Source organism: Budorcas taxicolor, chromosome 2, assembly GCF_023091745.1.
Source record: "Budorcas taxicolor isolate Tak-1 chromosome 2, Takin1.1, whole genome shotgun sequence".
In the NCBI taxonomy this organism is placed as follows: domain Eukaryota; kingdom Metazoa; phylum Chordata; class Mammalia; order Artiodactyla; family Bovidae; genus Budorcas; species Budorcas taxicolor.
In genome coordinates this window covers 35,252,927-35,271,449 of record NC_068911.1, presented here as the reverse complement: position 1 = coordinate 35,271,449, position 18,523 = coordinate 35,252,927, and the positions used below count along the sequence as shown (strand labels likewise).

Below are 18,523 nucleotides of genomic sequence, written 5' to 3'. Positions count from 1 at the left end.
TTCGTGGAGATTCAGAGGGTGACTGGGGCAGCCTTTGGAAATGGTCCATCCATTCAGTCCTCCCTGAAATATTTGGTGAGTCCATACTGTGTGCTAAGCCCTTGGAGCGCCTTGCCAACACGGCGCCCTGCTCCCACAGAGGCACAGTTAACCACACACATAAGCAGAGAATCACAGCCATACGAAGCGCTCCCGAGCGAGGCAATCAGTGCTGTGTGGGCACAAGACAATGACCATGATATTAATGAGCAATAATTAAGAGCATAAAATGTATAAATTCTGTGGCCAGCACAGATCAAATATTGCCAAGTCTCTGAGGCGGCTACTGTTGTTATCCCTGTTTTACGGATGAGGGAGCTGAGCACAGAGAGGTTACGTATTTGTCCAGAGTCACACAGCCAGAAGAGGTGCTGGAGATAAAGAACCCAAGGGAGCTGGGCTTTTTAGGGATGGACAGGCTGGGGGTTGGGGAAGAGTGGTCCCTGTAGGGAGTGGAGGGTGGGAGGGAGAGGTGCAAGGAGCTTCAAGAACAAAAGAGCCAGGCAGGGTCCAAGAGTAATGGGGTGGCAGGCAGGGGCTGCGGGCAGCTTCTCATCCTGGGCATTGCTGCCGTCTGGAGCTGGATTCTGCTCAGTGGCAGGGGCCGTTGACTGATGACGCTGGCGGTAACACACACGGAGATGTGCACACCCACTAACCGCACTGTGTGTGTGTGTTTAGTCGCTCAGTCGTGTCTGACTCTTCGCGACCCCATGGACCATAGCCACCAGGCTCCTCTGTCCACGGGGTTCTCCAGGCAAGAATATTGGCATGGGTTGCCATGCCCTCCTCCAGGGGATCTTCCTGACCCAGGGATAGAACTGAAGTCTCCTGCATCGCAGGCAGGTTCTTTACCATCTGAACCACCGGGGAAGCGTACTACTGAATGAATTTTCCCCTGTAACCCAGTGTTTCTCAACTTTTTCTCCCTATTATCACTCACTTAAGGGGTCTTTTTTCCCCTTTTTTGGCTGCACCATTCTGCATGTGGGATCTTAGTTCCCCAACCAGGAATTGAACCCACAGCCCCTGTAGTAGAAGCATAGAGTCTTAATCACTGGAACACCAGGGAAGTCTCTCCAGAGGCTTTTTAGACATTATTTTCCTAATTGTCCTCCCCAACCATGAAACTTTAATACCACCCTGTTTTAATTTCCTGTTGCTGGCATCAGAAACTACCACCAGCCTTAGGGATTTAAGACAACAGCCGTTTGGGGTCTCACAGATCTTGTGGGTCTAGAATCCAGTGAGCAAAGCTGAATGCTCTGCCTAGCAGCTCCCAAAGCTGAGGTCAGCTCTTAGCTGGAGGCTGCAGGGGAGCATCTGCTTTGGGGCTCATTCAGGTCGTTGGCAGGGTTCGTTTCATGCGGCCCCTCCCCCATCAAGCCAGCAGTGTATGATCCAGCTCCCTTTATATCCCTTCTCCGCTTCGGCCCAAGGTCGCAAAGGACTTGTGTGGTTGCAGTGAGCCCACCCAGAAAATCTAGGACTGTCTCCTTTCCGAGCTGAATAGGGAGCTTAATAACATCTGTAAAGCCCTCTGCGCTGCGTAACATATTCACAGTTGTGGGGATGGGATAAGAGTAGGGTATCTTGTTGGAGGCCATAATGTTGCCCACAACACATCTATGATACATGGTGTGTATATACGTATGAAGAAGTGTGAAGCCTTAGTCACTCAGTTATGTCCGACTCTTTGCGACCCCGTGGACTGTAGCCCAGCAGGCTCCTCTGTCCATGGACTTCTCCAGGCAAGAATACTGGAGTGGGTTGCCATTTCCCTCTCCAGGGGATCTTCGTGACCCCGGGATCGAGCCTGCATCTGCTGCATTGCAGGCAGATTCTTTACCGCTGAGCCACCATGGAAGCCTCCCCTTACTTCTAACAGCACATGGACAGAATCGTACTGCGTGTGCCCGTTATCACGTCTGGCTTATTTCACTCAAAATCCATCTGAAGATATGTCCTTGGTAGCCAAAGGGCATCCATCCTCCCGGCTTTAATCGTTCCACTGTGTGAACGCACTGTAATTAGCATCCTACCTACCTCGGATGAGCATCTGAGTCACCTCCCACAAAGGCCACTGCTGTGGACCTTCCAGTGTGTCTGTTGGTGACACAGTCATGCGTCCCACGATACAAGGTGTAGATAAAGGCAGTCCATCTCTGCAGAAGTGTGCACACACAGTCAGCCTCCACAGATCCCCAGATCCCCGGAGAGTTTTCCCTCTGGCCACCCCCCAACCCACCCCCCACCCCGGGCGCCACGTGTCATTAGAGCTTCCATTTTTCTCAGAGTGTGACATCATGTCCACACATAAGGGGTGTCATTCCCAAAAAGAAATCAAAGAAAGACAGGACTGAAAGCCTGACCCCGGCAGGAACCAACTCCTATTGGTTTATTGTGTTTGTATACTTGACTGTCTCGGGTCTCAGCTGCAGCCCGTGGATCTTTGTGCGTCATGCAGGATCTTTGGTTGCAGTGCACGGACTTCCCACCCATGGTTCGGTGGGTAAAGAATCTGCCTGCCAGTGCAGGAGCTGCAGGTTTGATCCCTGGGTTGGGAAGATCCCCTGGAGGAGGGCATGGCAACCCACTGCAGCATTCTTGCCTAGAGAATCCCATAGACAGAGGAGCCTAGTGGACTACAGTCCATGGGGTCGCAAAGAGCTGGACACGACTGAGCACGCACACACTCTAGTTCAGCGCGCAGGCTCTTCAGCACAGGCTCAGTAGTTGGGGCAAAGCTCCACGTCATGTGGGGTCTTAGTTATCCAGCGAGGAATCGAACCCATGTCCCTGCGCTGCAAGGAGGATTCTTAACCACTGGACCAGCAGGGAAGTCCCCTCTCCAGCCATAAAGAAGCAGCAGAAGATAACAGGAAAGAACTCAGCTCCTCTTTACCTGTGGGCCGGTGTACCTCCCTGCGAGGGACCTGGGGATGGTTCTCACCTTCGATGGGTTGACAAGTTCCGGGGCTGCTCTGGCAGAAGCCTCGTCCCCCCCACCCCCCAAACCCAGGGTGTCTGGCGAGGCCTGTTGGTGTCTCCAAGCGTGTGTTTACATTCAGAGCCCGGCTTTGTTTCGAAACGTTCTGCGGATCCCAGATGCCTCAGCAGTTGGTGCTAAAAAACTCTGTCAACAAACACGCCAGACACATTTGCCGTGTCAGCTGCCTCCGGAGGCAGAGTGGCCCCAACAGCACATGATTTCCAGGCCCAGGGATTCTGATTTGTGGGGGCAGGGGGGTGGGGAATGCCCTGTGTCCACCTATCCCTGCCAAGAACCTGGATACCACCCCTCATCCTCCCTTCCCCCACCCAGGTGGGGACCAGTCCTAGCTCCCCCTCTTCCAGTTGGAGTTTCCCATCAGCCCCTCTCCATCACTCCCTCCCACCTCCATGTCCATTCTCACCTCCTCCAAACCATCCTCCAAACTGCTCTGTGCCTGGAACCCTCTCCTGGTACCCACTGCCTTCAGGATGCCTCCCAGCTCCTCCTCTTCACGTGCAAAGCCCTTTGTGATCTGGCTCCTGCTTCTTCAGCCTCATTTCTTTCTTTTTTTAAAATTAATTATGTCATTCTTGCAGAGGACTGGGTGTGGGGCAGGGAGACTGGCACAGCCTTAGAGAAGTGACCGTTGACCGCCACAAGCTCAGCAGAGTACATCTGAGGCGTCAGACAGGACAACCTTGATTGACGTCTTCCAAACTCTTAGCAAGAGATGTGCTCAGGTGGTGGTCATGGTGTTTTACCTGTCCTGGGCAGGCTATTGCCAAGTCATTGAAGTCCTGAGATGGTGCTTATCAACCCTTTCGTACCCCAACCACATCATCTATAATCCATGTGCCGGGTCACCTGGATCTAACCAGTTGCAGTGAGAACTTCTTATTTCCCCGGCGCGGCCTCACCACACTGCTCATGGGCTGTACAATAATCACTGGTCATTGCCTGTGCCTGGTCACTGCAATGAATGATGAATGCTGACTGGCATCCGTGGTACTTTGGCTGGGCTGGCCGTAGGGCAGCTGACCTTGTCAGCTAAGGCATCAGTGTGACCGCCAGGTCTTTCCACCTGCGTGATTCTGTCCTTTAGGACTAGCTCCTGCCTCATTCGTAGGCTGTGTCCTCTCACTGGCTCCTGACAAGCACCCAGGAGGGCATCCTCATTTTCTCAGATAAGGACCAGAGAGGTTAAGTGACTTGCCCCAGGTTGCACAGCCACGTAAACCAAAGCCCATTCTCCTCCTTCTGCACTTTACAGCTGCTGAGTCTGATGGCAAGGATTCTAGAAACCTGTCCTCATTGATTCTGCTACCCAGAGTCCCAGATACCTTCTGTTCTTAATGAATGTCACGCTTTGCCGAACAAGAACACCACCCCCACATCTTGCCTGGGCCCAGAGAGGCAGTCAGCCTGGCCATCTCCTCTGCGAGCCGCTTCCCCCACTACCTGTGCTGGAAATTCACCTCCTCCCTGAGCTCATGATGTGTTTGATTTCCTCAGAGGCACATTGACTGTGTGTGTGTGTGCTTAGTTGCTCAATCGTGTCTGACTCTTTGTGACCCTATGGACTGTAGCCAGCCAGGCTCCTCTGTGCATAGGATCCTCCAGGCAAGAATACTGGAGTGGGTTGCCATTTTCTTCTCCAGGGGACACAATGAATGTCCTGAAGCCAAAACAAAAGGCCACTCAGCGGCTCCCACAGGCCACCCAAGGTCTCCGGTCTCTGCCAAGCCTACTTACCAAGAGCATCTATAGTTTCAGGTGGAGGCTGCCTGCAATACCAGCAGAGGCTGGAATCGGAAGTCAGCCAACCTGGGTTTGACTCACAGTTCTGCCTTTCTGTCTGTGTGACTTGAGGCAGGTTGCTTGCCCTCTCTGGTCCTCCATTTCCCCAGCTCTGCAATGAAAAGGGTTAACTCCCCCCATTGCTTATTAGACCTAGCCAGCTAATCACAAAGAAGAAAAATCAACAGAGACACGAGGCTACCACAAAGTCTAGTGGGCCATGCCAAATCGCAGTGCCACAGGAGGATGGGTACTGGGGCCCGCCTGTCCTTGAGTTTCCTCCTGTTTGGATTTGTGCTGAGTTTATTTACACAGCTGAGTCTGAGAGAGAGGGGTGCCTGAGAATTTCCAGGCTCAGTCAATCCTTCCTTCCTTTTTAACTTGACTCCCAGGATCTTAGTTCCTGGACCAGGCATTGCACCTGGGCCCCTTGCACTGAAGGGCTTCCCTGGTGGCTCAGATGGCAGAGAATCTGCTTGCAATGCAGGAGATGTGAGTTCGATCCCTGGGTCAGGAAGATCCCCTGGAGGAGGGAATGGCAACCCTCTCCAGTATTCTTGCCTGCAGAATCCCATGGGGTTGCAAACAGTCAGACATGACTGAGCAGTTAACACTTTCACTTGCTTTGAAACCGGAGTCTTAACCACTGGACCGTCAGGGAAAATCCCCCAGTCCACTTCTTGATGACCTCTTTGCTTATCTGCTGTGCAGACCCCACTCAGACTCTTACTTCCTTCAGGGGGCAACAGCTGCACCTGGAAAGACAGATCAGCTCTGCCCTTATCCCCATTTGCATTTCCATTTGCATCTTTTCCATAAGGGTGGACACATGTTGATACATTTATCAACACCCACAGAAGGTACACCACTCAGTGAACCCTAACATACAACTGTGTCCTTTGCACATGCCGTGTTACCAGCAATACGACATTATCATCAGTGAATGCACCTGCGTTTGCTTAACCTAATTTTGGCGTTTAGTGTGGTTCTCCTTTTTGTTGAGTGACGCTTCCTCATTTCCAGAGTTTCAGAAGCGAGTGTCTGTGTAGCGTCCGGTGTGCACTGCTGATTTCCTTACAGAGGGATTCCTTCTCTAGACCTACATCTATCAAAAAAAGAGTTTTCTAACACTACTTCTCTTCATCGGCAGCTCTTTCATTAGCCAGCTTCTTCATCAGATTGCTCTCCTACGCCTCACTTTCTTTAAAATTTACAGTTACCGAGACCTCTTCCCCCATGGTTTTTTTAATTAAAATATAATTCACATGAGGTGAGATCTATCCTTTGCCATATGCAATTCTATGGGTTTCAACAAACGCATAAACTGGGAATTCCCTGGTGGTCCAGCATGGTTCCATGGTAGGGGGCATGGGTTTGATCCCTGGTCAAGGAACTAAGATCCTACAAGCCACCTAGTGGGGCCAAAAAATAAATACAACTTAAAATGTTTTTTTTCAAATTTATTTGAAAATTTTTCAATAATTTTATTTATCATCTATTTATTTTTTGGCTGTGCTGGGTCTTCATTGCTGTGCAGGCTTTTCTCTAGTTGCAGGGAGCAGGGGCGACTCTGTAGTTGCAGTGGATGGGCTTCTCATTGTGGCAACTTCTTCTGGTGCAGAGCGCAGGCTCCGAGGTGTGCTGGGAATCTTTGGAAAAGCAGGCGGGCAGTTTGTCAACGTGAGGCTGCCGTCAAGGCGTCCTACTTAAATAAAACTTTTTGGTGTTGTTCAGTCACCAAGTCGTGTCCTACTCTTAGCAACCCCATGGACTAGTATGCCAGGCTCCTCTGTCCTCCACTGTCTCCCAGAGTTTGCTCAAATTCATGCCCATTGAGTCAGTGATGCTATCTAACCATCTCATCCTCTGCTGCCCCCTTCTCCTCCCTCCTTCAATCTTTCCCAGCATCAGGGTCTTTTCCAGTGAGTCGGCTCTTTGCATCAGGTGGCCAAAGTACTGAAGCGTCAGCTTCAGCATCAGTCCTTCCAGTGAATATTCAGGGTTGATTTTGTTTGGGATTGACTGATTTGATTTCTTTGCTGTCCATGGGACTCTTAAGAGTCTTCTCTAGCACCACAGTTCAAAAATGTCAATCCTTCAGCACCAATTCTTTCTTTATAGTGATAGTGCCATAGCCCAGCCAAGAAACTGACACTGTTTTTAACCGAGAGCCATCCTAGTGGATTTCTCTAAAAGTGCAGGAAAATCTTCATTCCTGGAAGTGTGAAACACATCCAGTCTGAAAAGCATTGCCGGTGGGCGGGACCTGGGTCAGGCAAGAAATCACTGCTGGCATCCTGGCTTTTTTGCAGAGCACTTTCATCAACAGACCTGCCCTCGGAATCCTTCCTCCGGAGAACTTTGTGGAGAAGCTCCGGGAGTCCCTGCTCTCGGTGAGTGACTCCATGGGGACAGACTGCAACACGAGGACCCACCTCCGCCCTCCCCACCCTGGCCCTTGGCTCTGATCTCCAGGAAGCCAGAGTGGCTGGGAAGGAAAGGGTTGGCATCCATAGCAGTTAAGGATGGGGTGTTTCTGCATTAGTCTCACTCTTCCTGCTATTTCTTTCAGGATGAGTCTTTTTTAACTTTTCCTTGCAAGAAAAGCTGGGATCCTTTGCATGCTGAGGGGTGGGGTAGGGGGAAAGAGAACCCAGGGGAACTTAAATTAGCATGGATCCCACAACTGGAGCTTTGCCTGTGTCCTTCAGTCCTCCCTGACTTTGGGTTTCAGTGGCCACGACGATCAGCATCCTTTGGAATCCTGACTTTCCACCTGTAAAATGTACAGGCAAAGGCGGGCAGGGCCATCAGGAGGGACCTATGGGCTTCATTCACCATTTTCCCTCTCTGGCCTCCAGCCCCCAGGCCTTTCTGGGTTTCTTGCTCACCTTCCTAGTCTGGCTGCATCCAGGACTCCATACCTGGTTCCCTGCCCGCATGTACCGGCCCAGCTGAAGGGAGGGGGGAGTGGGGAGCCCACAACTGTTTCCCTCCTGACAGGTGGCTCCCAAAGGGATGTCCCAGCTCATCACGATGGCCTGCGGCTCCTGCTCCAACGAGAACGCCTTCAAGACCATCTTCATGTGGTACAGGGTAAGGTTTGGGGCATGCATACGTGCGCGCGCGCACACACACACACACACAGGCTCCTCAGCCCCCAGCCGCACAATCAGCCCTTGTCCAATTATCCACCCCAGTTGGCCAGAATATTGGACATCAGTGACCATGTCCAAAATCCAGGGAGGGCCACTGGCTAGTCAAGCCTTTCGAAATATCCCAGCAGAGAATGGTACAAAACCTCCCCAGTGTGCTACGCTAGTTTACCTGGAATAACGTACCATCTCACAGATCTTCACTGTTGCCAATAGAACAGGGATGAACCTTATCCATCCATCTGTTTCATTTCGAGCACTGTGAACAATCTCGTGCCTCCGTCCATACATGTAACATTGACATGTGTGAGCAGTTCTTGAGAAAGCACCCCCTCGTGGCCTAGATGTGGGTGCAAAGCGGCAGCTCTCCCTGCCCCAGAGCATCTCTGAAAATCTTTTCTGTTCCATTTTGTCAGAGCAAGGAAAGGGGCCAGTCGAGTTTCTCCAAAGAGGAGCTGGAGACGTGCATGGTCAACCAGGTGAGCCCAGCACCCCCTCTGCCCAGGTCCTGGGACCTGGGGTGCATTGGGGTCCTGTCCTCCTCAAGTTGGAGTGTGTCTCAGTTTGTACAAAAAAAAAAAAAAGAAACACAAACATCTGTGAAGTGTAATAAAACAAGCTGCATCTCATATCACATTTGGAGATGAACAAAGGAAAATGACCAGAGGGTACTCTGGAGTTTGTGGGAGAAGGTCCTGGAGTTTTTCCTGGGAGTCTTGGGGTCCCAATGGAGTTGAGCCAGGTCAACCTCCCAGAGACTCAGGAGCCCCCAGGGTGGCCTCTGCAATGTCCCCAGCGGCTCTTCCTTAGTTGCCTGGAGGCAGGTCTGATTTCCTTGCCGAGTGGAGGGTCAGAAGGCAGTGCTGCTGTGCCGTTCGCTTAGGGCCAGGAGAGGCCTGGGCATTCGTGAATTCCTCCTGCTCCCAGGGGCAGCCCTGGAGGGCCAGGGAAAGCTGGTGTTCCTCCCCTCCTGCTGGTCCAAAGCCTGGGCGTGTCCTGTGAGGGGCCCAGCTCAGCACTGGGTCATGGGCGGCAGGTACCACCCCCACACCTGGCCCACCTTGCGCTGTGGGAGTCAGAGCCACCAAAGCAGGGAAAGGAGAGGGGCTGGGAGGAACTCGAAGAGCCCTTCGACAGCTGGGGTGGTGATGGCAAGGAGAAAGGGGGTGGTGGGGGCCCTGGGGCAGCACGCCCACCCACCTTCAGGCTCGACAGGAAAGATGGGCGCCCGTGATGCAGAACTTGTGAGAAGACAGAGGTTCAGAAATGTATCTCATGGAACCTCTTGATTTAAAAAAGAGAAAAAAATCCATGGGCTGGATTTTGACCTCTGGTGTCCAGTTTGTAACTTCTACCTGCGAGGGGACCCCTGGGTCCTCTGAGATTTCATGCTCCTCGAGGTTCATGGGAGCAGCCACTTAGGTCCCTAGTTCACAATCCTGACCGATGGTTGTTTCCTGGTTCCAGGCCCCTGGGTGCCCTGACTACAGCATCCTCTCCTTCATGGGTGCTTTCCACGGGAGGACCATGGGTAAGGAGGGCCGTGGGATCCGGAGGTGGCAGGTAGAGTGATAATAACAATAGCAATAGCTGCCTCTGATCGGGCATGGCGGCTTCCACTTAGTGTCTCCTTGATTGCACACCATTCCGTGAAGACTAGGGGTGGCTGTTCCCACTTTGCAGATGTGGAAACTGAGGGTCAGCAAGGGAAGGAACATTCAAGGCCATTCAGTGGCAGAGCTAGGATTTAAACCCTTGCTGCTCTGCCTTCAAAGAGTTAGTCTGTGATAAATCAGAAAGCAACAACACATAGACACACACACAAAGACACAGGCGTGCCCTTCAGCTTCAGGATGTTCCCAGAACTGGGGTTCTGCAGGCACCGGGTCTCCCGAGGCTGCCCCATATCATTCTCAAAAACAGTCTGGCAGAAACCAACACAATATTGTAAAGCAATTTTACTCCAACTAAAAAGTAAATTTAAAAATAAATAACAAGCATTTGCTGTGGTCCTGCTTTATTGAAGGTACCATTCACTGAAGACACAGTAGTTCTGAAATGAGAAAAGTACAATATTTGCCTTAAAAAAAATCTAATAATTAGATAAAGACTTTGGGAATTGAGTGTATCTTGACCTGCCCTAAAGTTTTTATAACTACTGTGATTAAAACCAGGCATTCGTGAAGGTTTAGAAAGACCATGTAATGGATTTGTTGTTGTTGTTGTTCAGTCGCTAAGTGGTATCTGACTCTTTGCAACCCCATGGACTTCAGCACACCAGGCTTCACTACCTCCCAGAGTTTGCTCAAATTCATGTCCATTGAGTCGGTCCCATAATGATGTAATGAGTCGGTGATGTAATGATGTAATGGATAGAGGGGTTAGTTCTGTTTATGAGAAGTCCAATCTTCATTTTCTGTGATCCAAAACATAAAATTTAATAAATTCACAAACTTTGAAATTCTTAAAAAAAAATAAAACAAAACAAAAAAAACGGTCCACCCTCCTTCCTCGAGCCAACCTCTGCTCTTCTGTTCTGCTGGGCTTAGGTTGCTTAGCAACCACACACTCCAAGGCCATTCACAAGATCGACATCCCCTCCTTCGACTGGCCCATCGCACCATTCCCACGGCTGAAATATCCTCTGGAAGAGTTTGTGAAAGAGAACCAACAAGAGGAGGCCCGCTGTCTAGAAGAGGTAATACCCGGACCCTCCCAGTCCTCTCCTCAACACCCCGTCCTGACCCTCTGCACCCCAAGAATTAGCCCAGATAAGAGGAATACACTCAGAGTGTCTGGGGATCCATGTGGCACTCCCTGGGTGGGACAGAGGGACAGGGAGCCACGTGTCCCGATGCTCCATGTTAGGAAAGGTAATGAGACACTGATTTTGCCACCCAGCTTCCATCGCTCGGCTTCTGGTACCAACTTCTGTATCATTTAAGTTTCTTTCGGGACAAGCTTCACTGACTCCAGAATAAGAGAAAATGAACTGATGGAAAGAATATGGTACAACTCATATGAAAACTGATTCCAAGGGATCCTCTAGTCCCCTGTGTGTCAGTCTTCGCCAGAATCCTGGGGCTTTTGAGGGAGCCCTGGCAGTTGAGGGGTGGGGGAGGGGCCGAGGATGGGCAACCCTGGTCACCACGCCTTCACTTCAACCAACAGCCCCTCTTGATCTGTCCCAGATATTAGGGTTCCATGTAAGACGCTGAAAGGATTCTGTTGTTTGAGGGGGCAGGTGGGGAGTGGCTGTCACTCTTCAGATTTGGATTTGAGCTCAAATAAGGCTGGTTTGCCTCTTACCCACCTCTTTTTCTTGAATTAATAGGTTTCAAGCTGAGTGCTAGGTATTTCGTTGTTGCCGTGGTTTAGTCACTAAGTCGTATCCGACTCTTTTGCAACCCCTATGGACTGTAGCCTGCCTGGCTCCTCTGTCCATGAGATTTTCCAGACAAAAATATTGGAGTGCAATGTCATTTCCTGATTCAGGGGATCTTCCCAATCCAGGGATTGAACCCACATCTCCTGCATTGCAGGCAAATTCTTTACCGCTGAGCCACCTGGCTATTTAGTGGTAAATAAAGGAAGCAAGATGATGGAGTCCAAGCAAAATAAGGCCAGCCACATGTCCCCACAGCCTTTCTAGTCATATTTTTTAAAAGTAAAAAGACCTGGGAGAATAATTTTAATAACATTTTATTGAACCCAGTGTATCTCAAAATATTACTATGTCAACATGTTATTAATATTTTTAAATTATTGATGAGATATTTTTATGTTTTTTTTTTTTTTTTTTTTGTTAAACCTTTGAACTTCTGGGTGTATTTTAGACGTAAAGCACATTTCAGTTTGGACCAGCTGCATTCCAAATGCTGGATAGACGTGTCTCTTCTGCATCCTATCAGAAAGTGCAGACTAGTGAGAAACACAGCGCTGGACAAATAAATGGGAAAATAGCCATGCAATGACAAATTGCAAATGACACTTAAAGCAAAAAAAAAGTGTCTGACAGCTTCCTTGGGGCCATTGGCGAGGCAGAGGCCAAAATTACGTCATTCACACAGATGATTTTTCTTTAATTCTGCATAACAGAGAAAGATTGCACTTGTTACTCTATCTGGGTATGTGGTTTGAGTTTTTTGAATTAAGCATAATTATTAAATTAATAATAAAGTATCACAATTACTATTCCTTAATTATTTATAAGATGATGCCTGTTTTAGAACAAGACTCCAAGAAATATAACCACTTGGGGAAAATCAGATGCTTTTCTTACTACTCCATCACTGTTAACAGTTAAAAACTTTTTTTTCTTGTAATGACCTATAGGGAACGAGAATCTGAAAAAGAATATGTGTGTGTGTGTAACTTAGCTTGCTTTATACCAGCAACTAACACAACACTGTAAATTAACTATACTTCAATGTGTTTTTAATGATTTTAATGTAGAAGGGTGCCCATTTCTCCACATCCTCTCCAGCATTTATTATTTGTACACTTTTGAGGGTGGCTATTCTGACTGGTGTGAGGTTGTAACTTACTGTACTTTTGATTTGCATTTGTCTAATAATTAGTGATGTTGAGCATCTTTTTATGTGCCTGTTGGCCATCTGTATGCCTTCTTTGGAGAAATGTCTATTTAGGCCTCCTGACCACTTTTTGATTGGGTCATTCGGTTTTTGTGTTACTGAGTTATATGAGCTGTTTGTATATTTTAGAAATTGAGCCCTCGTCTGTCCCATCATTTGCAAGCACTTCCTCCCGGTTCATTGGTTGTCTTTTTGTTTTGCTTATGGTTCTTTCACTATACAAAAGCTTGTACGTTTGATTAGGTCCCGTTTCTTTATTTTTGCTTTTATTTCTATTGCCTGGGAGACTGACCTAAGAAAACATTGCTAAAATTTATGTCAGGGAATGTTTCGCCTGTGTTCTGTCCTAGGAGTTTTCTGGTGTCGTGTCTATATGTAAGTCTTTAAGCCATTCTGAGTTTGCTTTGTGTATGGCCTGAGGGTGTGTTCTGACTTCATTGACTGCCATGCAGCTGTCCAGGTTTCCCAGCACCACTTGCTAAAGAGAAACTGTCTTTTCTCCACTGCATATTCTAATGATAAGACACCATGACATCGTCAGCATAACTTCCAGGGGTCCACAGCACCCCCCATGCCCATCCTCCTTGGGGGCTGCCCAAGAGCCCCCACAAGCCCTTGTCCCGTCCCCCTTTGGAATCCAGGTGGAGGACCTGATCGTGAAATACCGGAAGAAGAAGAGGACGGTGGCCGGCATCATTGTGGAACCCATCCAGTCTGAGGGTGGAGACAACCACGCGTCGGATGACTTCTTCCGGAAGCTGAGAGACATCTCCAGGAAGGTCAGTGCATGGGGCCAGTTAGTTGGTTTTCCAGAGCAAAGGGTGAGCCTGGACTCCTTGTAAACTTCCAGAAGTTCAGAGGCCACCTGTGGGCCTTGTGGGTAGAAAACTTGGGGCTGACGGCAGGACAGGGGATTCTTCCCTAAAATCTTCTTCCAAAGTCAGCCTCCAACCTGCCATCTTAGGTGGTGGTGGTGGTTTAGTCACTAAGTCCGACTCTTTGCAACCCCTTGGATGGTAGCCCTCCAGGCTCCTCTGTCCATGGGATTCTCCAGGCAAGGATACTGGAGTGGGTTGCCATTTCCTTCTCCAGGGGATCTTCCCAACCCAGAGATCAAACCCAGGTCTCCCGCTTTGCAGGCAGTTTCCATCTTAGGGACATTCCCAAACAAGAGAACATCCCAGGGAAAGCCTCAGCCCCCTCGTCCCTTTTCTTTCTAGGGATCCCACGTCATCTTTCAGCCCATTATGGTTCACTCTCCACAGAAACCAAATGAACAAACTTAAATATCATATCTATTTTGGGCTTCCCAGATGACCCTGTGGGCTTCCTTTGTGGCTCAGCTGGTAAAGAACCCACCTGCAATGCAGGAGACCTCGGTTTGATCCCTGGGTTGGGAAGATCCTAAGCAACTTTCACTTTTAGATGACGCTAGTGGTAAAGAACCTGCCTGCCAATGCAGGAGACATAAGAGATGTCGGTTTGATCCCTGGGTTGGGAAGATCCCCTGGAGAAGGGAATGACAACCCTCTTCAGAATTCTTGCCTGGAGAATCCCATGGACAGAGGATTCTGGCGGGCTACAGTCCACAGGGTTGCAAAGAGTCAGACACAACTGAAGCATTTAGCATGCCCGCATATCTATTTTAATGTGTCTTGCATGTATAGCTGGCCCATCCAAGCAGTCAGTTTGAGGATAAAGGTGATAAAAATAGACTTAAACACAGATGCTAAGATAGATAATAGTCCAGGTGGACTTCCCTTGTGGTCTACTGGTTAGGACTCTGCGATTCCACTGAAGGGCCAGGGGTTCAATCCCTGCTCTGGGAACTAAGATCCTGCCTATAGCATGGTGTGGCCAAAATTAAAAAAGGAAAAAAATTAAGACCAATAATAACAATAGTCTGGGTGCTGAGCAGAGCTGGCAGACATGGCACCTGAAGTTTGGGAAACGGGGCTGCCTTAGGATCGGGACATGCCTCCTTCTGAGCACGTTGACCGGCTCAGGGACCAAAGCGAGTGATTCAAGGAGCCTTTGATGTTCCGATTTTGTTCCAGTTGGGCAGTGGGAGGCCACGCGCAGACACAGCCCTGCAGGAACAGCCCTCCTAAGCCTTTGTTTGGTTTTGCACAACCTGAGAACACGGGCTGGGTGTGAGGTTCAGAAAGCAGTGGCTCTTGGGCTGGATTCGGGGATCCGAGGTCCAAGGTGGGCGGGTCCGAGGTGGGCGAGGTGCGCACGGTCTTCATCTCTGCCTCACCTCGCCTGCGCCAGCACGGCTGTGCCTTCTTGGTGGACGAGGTCCAGACTGGAGGAGGCTGCACCGGCAAGTTCTGGGCCCACGAGCACTGGGGCTTGGATGACCCGGCGGATGTGATGACCTTCAGCAAGAAGATGATGACCGGGGGCTTCTTCCACAAGGAGGAGTTGCGGCCCAACGCTGTGAGTGGGGACCCCGTCTGCCTGCCCCCCCACCTCTGCTTTCCAGGGGAGGGGGCGTTGCTTTCTCTTAACTGCTTCTTTCTCATCAACAAGGCACTCAGTAAATACCTAAATGTCTCACAGAAGTTTCTGAAGCCTTATTTCTTATCAACCTAATTTAAAGGCAATGGTTACAATCACCCCAGCTCTCTCTGCAGGGTTGACTTTATAGCAGTCTATCTTCAGGCTTCTAATTTTTCTCTCTGTGCACAAGCAAAAATATTGTCAATAGCTGCTGCCGTGAACAGCGCCTTTGTCTCTGACCCAGTTCTAGATACTCTGCTTGTACTTTTAATCCTTAAACCTCTAACCAAGTAAATGTTATTTTTCTCTCCCATTTTGCTAATGAGGAATCAGGCACAAAGACGTTAAGTAAGTTGTTTAAGGTCACACAGCCGGTTAAGTGACAAAGTCAAGATATAAACCCAGAGCTCATGCTCTTAACCACTTTACTGGAATGCCATATGTACACACAGATTCTCTCTTTTTTTCTCTCTCTCTGTCACACACAGAGTCATCAAGGGCCCAGGGTTGCTACTTCCATCATTCCTTCATATAGCTCCTACCCTCAAGGTCACCTCATGATCCAAAACGGCTGCTTGGGCTCCAGCCCTCAAATTTCAATTCGAGGCAGTAGGAAGGAAAAAGGAGGCAAGGACAAAGTGGCCCACTTCTCGTCCTTAAGCAGCCTTCCCAGAAATCCTACAACATTTCTGTTTCTCCCGCTTTTGCCTAAGATCTGCTCATGTTGATCTCAAGAGAGGCTGGGCAGTGTGTTTCAGCTGGGCTGCACTGATGCCTGAGAGAGGAGTGAAGTGAGTGGCCTTTAAGGGCCAGGCTACCATCAGTCCACTCCTGACTCCACCAAAGTGCTGTATTTTCACAGACAAATCACTTCACCTCTCAGAACCCCTGCTCATCCTTTATAAAAATAAGAATTGTGGTGATGAGGAGCCAACTGTCTCAGTTTCCCCAGGACTAAGGGATTTTCCAGGGCCTGGATGAGTTGGTGTCCCTAATAGTAGTAACTAGAAGACCCACAGGGCTTCCCCAGCGGCTCAGCTATAAAGAATCCGCCTGCAATACAGGAGACGCAGGCTCCATCCCTGGGTCGGGAAGATCCCCTGGAGAAGGGCATGGCAACCCACTCCAGTTTTCTAGCCTGGAGAATCCCATGGACAGAGGCGCCTGAAAGGCGACAGTCTGTAGAGTCACAAAGAGTCGAACACAACTGAAGCGACTTTAGCACACATGCGTAAGACCTACAAGGTTGCTGTGATGTAGAGAATTTGGTGAGACCATGTGTTATCCTCCCAGCCCTTAGCAACTGCTTGCTGATTAATCTTTCTCTTAAATGAGGAGAAGTGTGTCTGAGGCTATGTCTGGAACCTTTCTGATACCCCGTGATATCTGATTCCGATTCCAGCCTTACCGGATCTTCAACACGTGGCTGGGAGACCCGTCCAAGAACCTGCTGCTGGCCGAGGTCATCAACATCATCAAGCGAGAGGACCTGCTAAACAACGCAGCCCATGCTGGGAAGGTCCTGCTCACGGGACTGCTTGACCTCCAGGTACTCTGCCACCCCGGCCCCATCCCAACCCTCCAAGACCCCCACCCATGGCTCCCCACGGCCCCTGGGGCAACAGCTGAACCCTTCAGGGTGGCATCGCACCCACTGCCCCAGCGATTCTGAATGGGCTGCGCCATTTCTGTAGGGAGCGCCTTCCTACCCCTCATTTCCAACCTTGTTCCCGGTTCCTGAGCTCCTAGTTTTCTGCTAATATCCTCCTCTGAGTTCAGACATCCCTCCTTTGAAAAACCTCCCCAACACTCCTCTCTCCTTCCCACCCGTGTGCCGCCCCTTCCCTCCCCTGGACCATCTTCTACACCCTGATCACTCTGTAGCAGTGCTCTCCAGGGGGACAGATTGCAAGCTCTTGTCGTTGTTCAGTCATGTCCGACTCTTTGCGACCCCATGGACTGCAGCACGCCAGGTTTCCCTGTCCTTCACTATCTCCTGGAGTTTGCTCAAACTCAAGTCCATTGAGTCGGTGATACCATCCAACCATCTTATTCTCTGTTGCCCCCTTCTCCTCCTGCTCTCAGTCACTTAGGATACACTCCAATTTGAACTCACATTTCAACAGCCACATGTGGCCCCCTCATTGGACAGTAGAGCTCTCTATTATAATTATTCTATTATAATTATTTGCCTTTGTTGTGTCTATTCCCTGCATGACACACTCTCCTAGATTTGGGGGTGGGGGATGTTGCTGGGAGGAACCACAGTGTCTCCAGGACTGGCCAGTCCAGCCCAGGAGTTAGGAGGAGAGCTGACCCTCCCCAGATGGCTGGACAGAAAGAGCCCTTCCTTCCTCCGGGAGCTTGAAGCATCCAGTCCCTGGTGAGCTCAGCTGAACCGCCGATGATGATGGTGACGCTGACAATGCTATTGACATTGAAGGGAGGAGGGACAGTAGTGAGAACAGCGTCCACTGATTGAGAGGCTGCTCCCACCAAGTCCTCTAACAAGGAGCCTTGTGCATTCCTGTTTAAGTCCAACAGTCATGCCAGTGATGGAGACACCACTATTGTCCCCATTTTACAGATGAGGAAACGGAGGGGTAGAGAGTTATTAACTTGTCCAAAGTTACACAGCTTCTACTGTGCTGCTTTTTCTTTCTTTCTTTTTAAAACGTACTTATTTCTTTGGCTGCTCCGACTCTCAACTGCAGCACACAGGATCTTTAGTTGCAGCATGTGGGATCTCGTTCCTTGACCAGGGGTGGAACCCAGGCCCCCAGCACTGTCAGTATGGAATCTTGGCCTCCGGACCACCAAGGAGGACTTCCCCTGGGGTTTGAACCTGATTTCGGTGGCCTTCAAAATCCGTGTTCTTTGCCAGTGTTCACCCCTCTGACATGATCAAAGACATCATCCTTTTTAAAATTATTTTTCCATCAATTGAAAATTTGCTCTCTGCCAAGCATTGTGTTAAGTGCATTATCTCATTTAATCCTCAGAATAGGATTCCTGCATTTCAAGGGAAAATAAAGGCAGGATCCCCTAGTTACATTTAAATTTCACAAGTCCAAAGCCCAGGGGAGAAAGGCAAGTACTAGACTTGGTTCCCATCACAGGGAAGAGGCAGGAGCTTCAGGGAGAAACTTCCTCCTCCCCGGATAGGGATGTGAGAGTTAGCAAATTACAAGACTTTCAGTTAAATTTAAAAGATGAGAATTATTTTTTTTTTTTAGCACAAATATATCCCATGCAACGTTTGGGACATACTTACACTGAAAAATTAGAAGTTGCTTGCCTGGAGCTTCCTTGGTGGGTCAGTGGTAAAGAATCTGCCAGCCAGTTCAGGAGACTCGGGTCCCGTCCCTGATCTGAGAAGATCCCACATGTCGGAGCAGCTAAGCCTATGCGCCACAGCTATTGAGCCTGTGCTCTAG

At 49.6% G+C, this 18,523-nt stretch overlaps 1 protein-coding gene across 1 annotated transcript in view; it reads left to right on the top strand.

The window, feature by feature from the left end:
- ABAT (4-aminobutyrate aminotransferase) overlaps positions 1–18,523 on the top strand; it is a 36,913-nt gene that overhangs the window by 14,760 nt on the left and 3,630 nt on the right. Inside the window, exons 6-13 of the mRNA XM_052636427.1 lie at positions 7,144–7,224; positions 7,835–7,927; positions 8,403–8,465; positions 9,454–9,517; positions 10,536–10,684; positions 13,223–13,360; positions 14,856–15,023; positions 16,489–16,635. Coding sequence (XP_052492387.1) covers positions 7,144–7,224; positions 7,835–7,927; positions 8,403–8,465; positions 9,454–9,517; positions 10,536–10,684; positions 13,223–13,360; positions 14,856–15,023; positions 16,489–16,635 — 903 coding nt within the window. The remainder of the gene's footprint in view (positions 1–7,143; positions 7,225–7,834; positions 7,928–8,402; positions 8,466–9,453; positions 9,518–10,535; positions 10,685–13,222; positions 13,361–14,855; positions 15,024–16,488; positions 16,636–18,523) is intronic.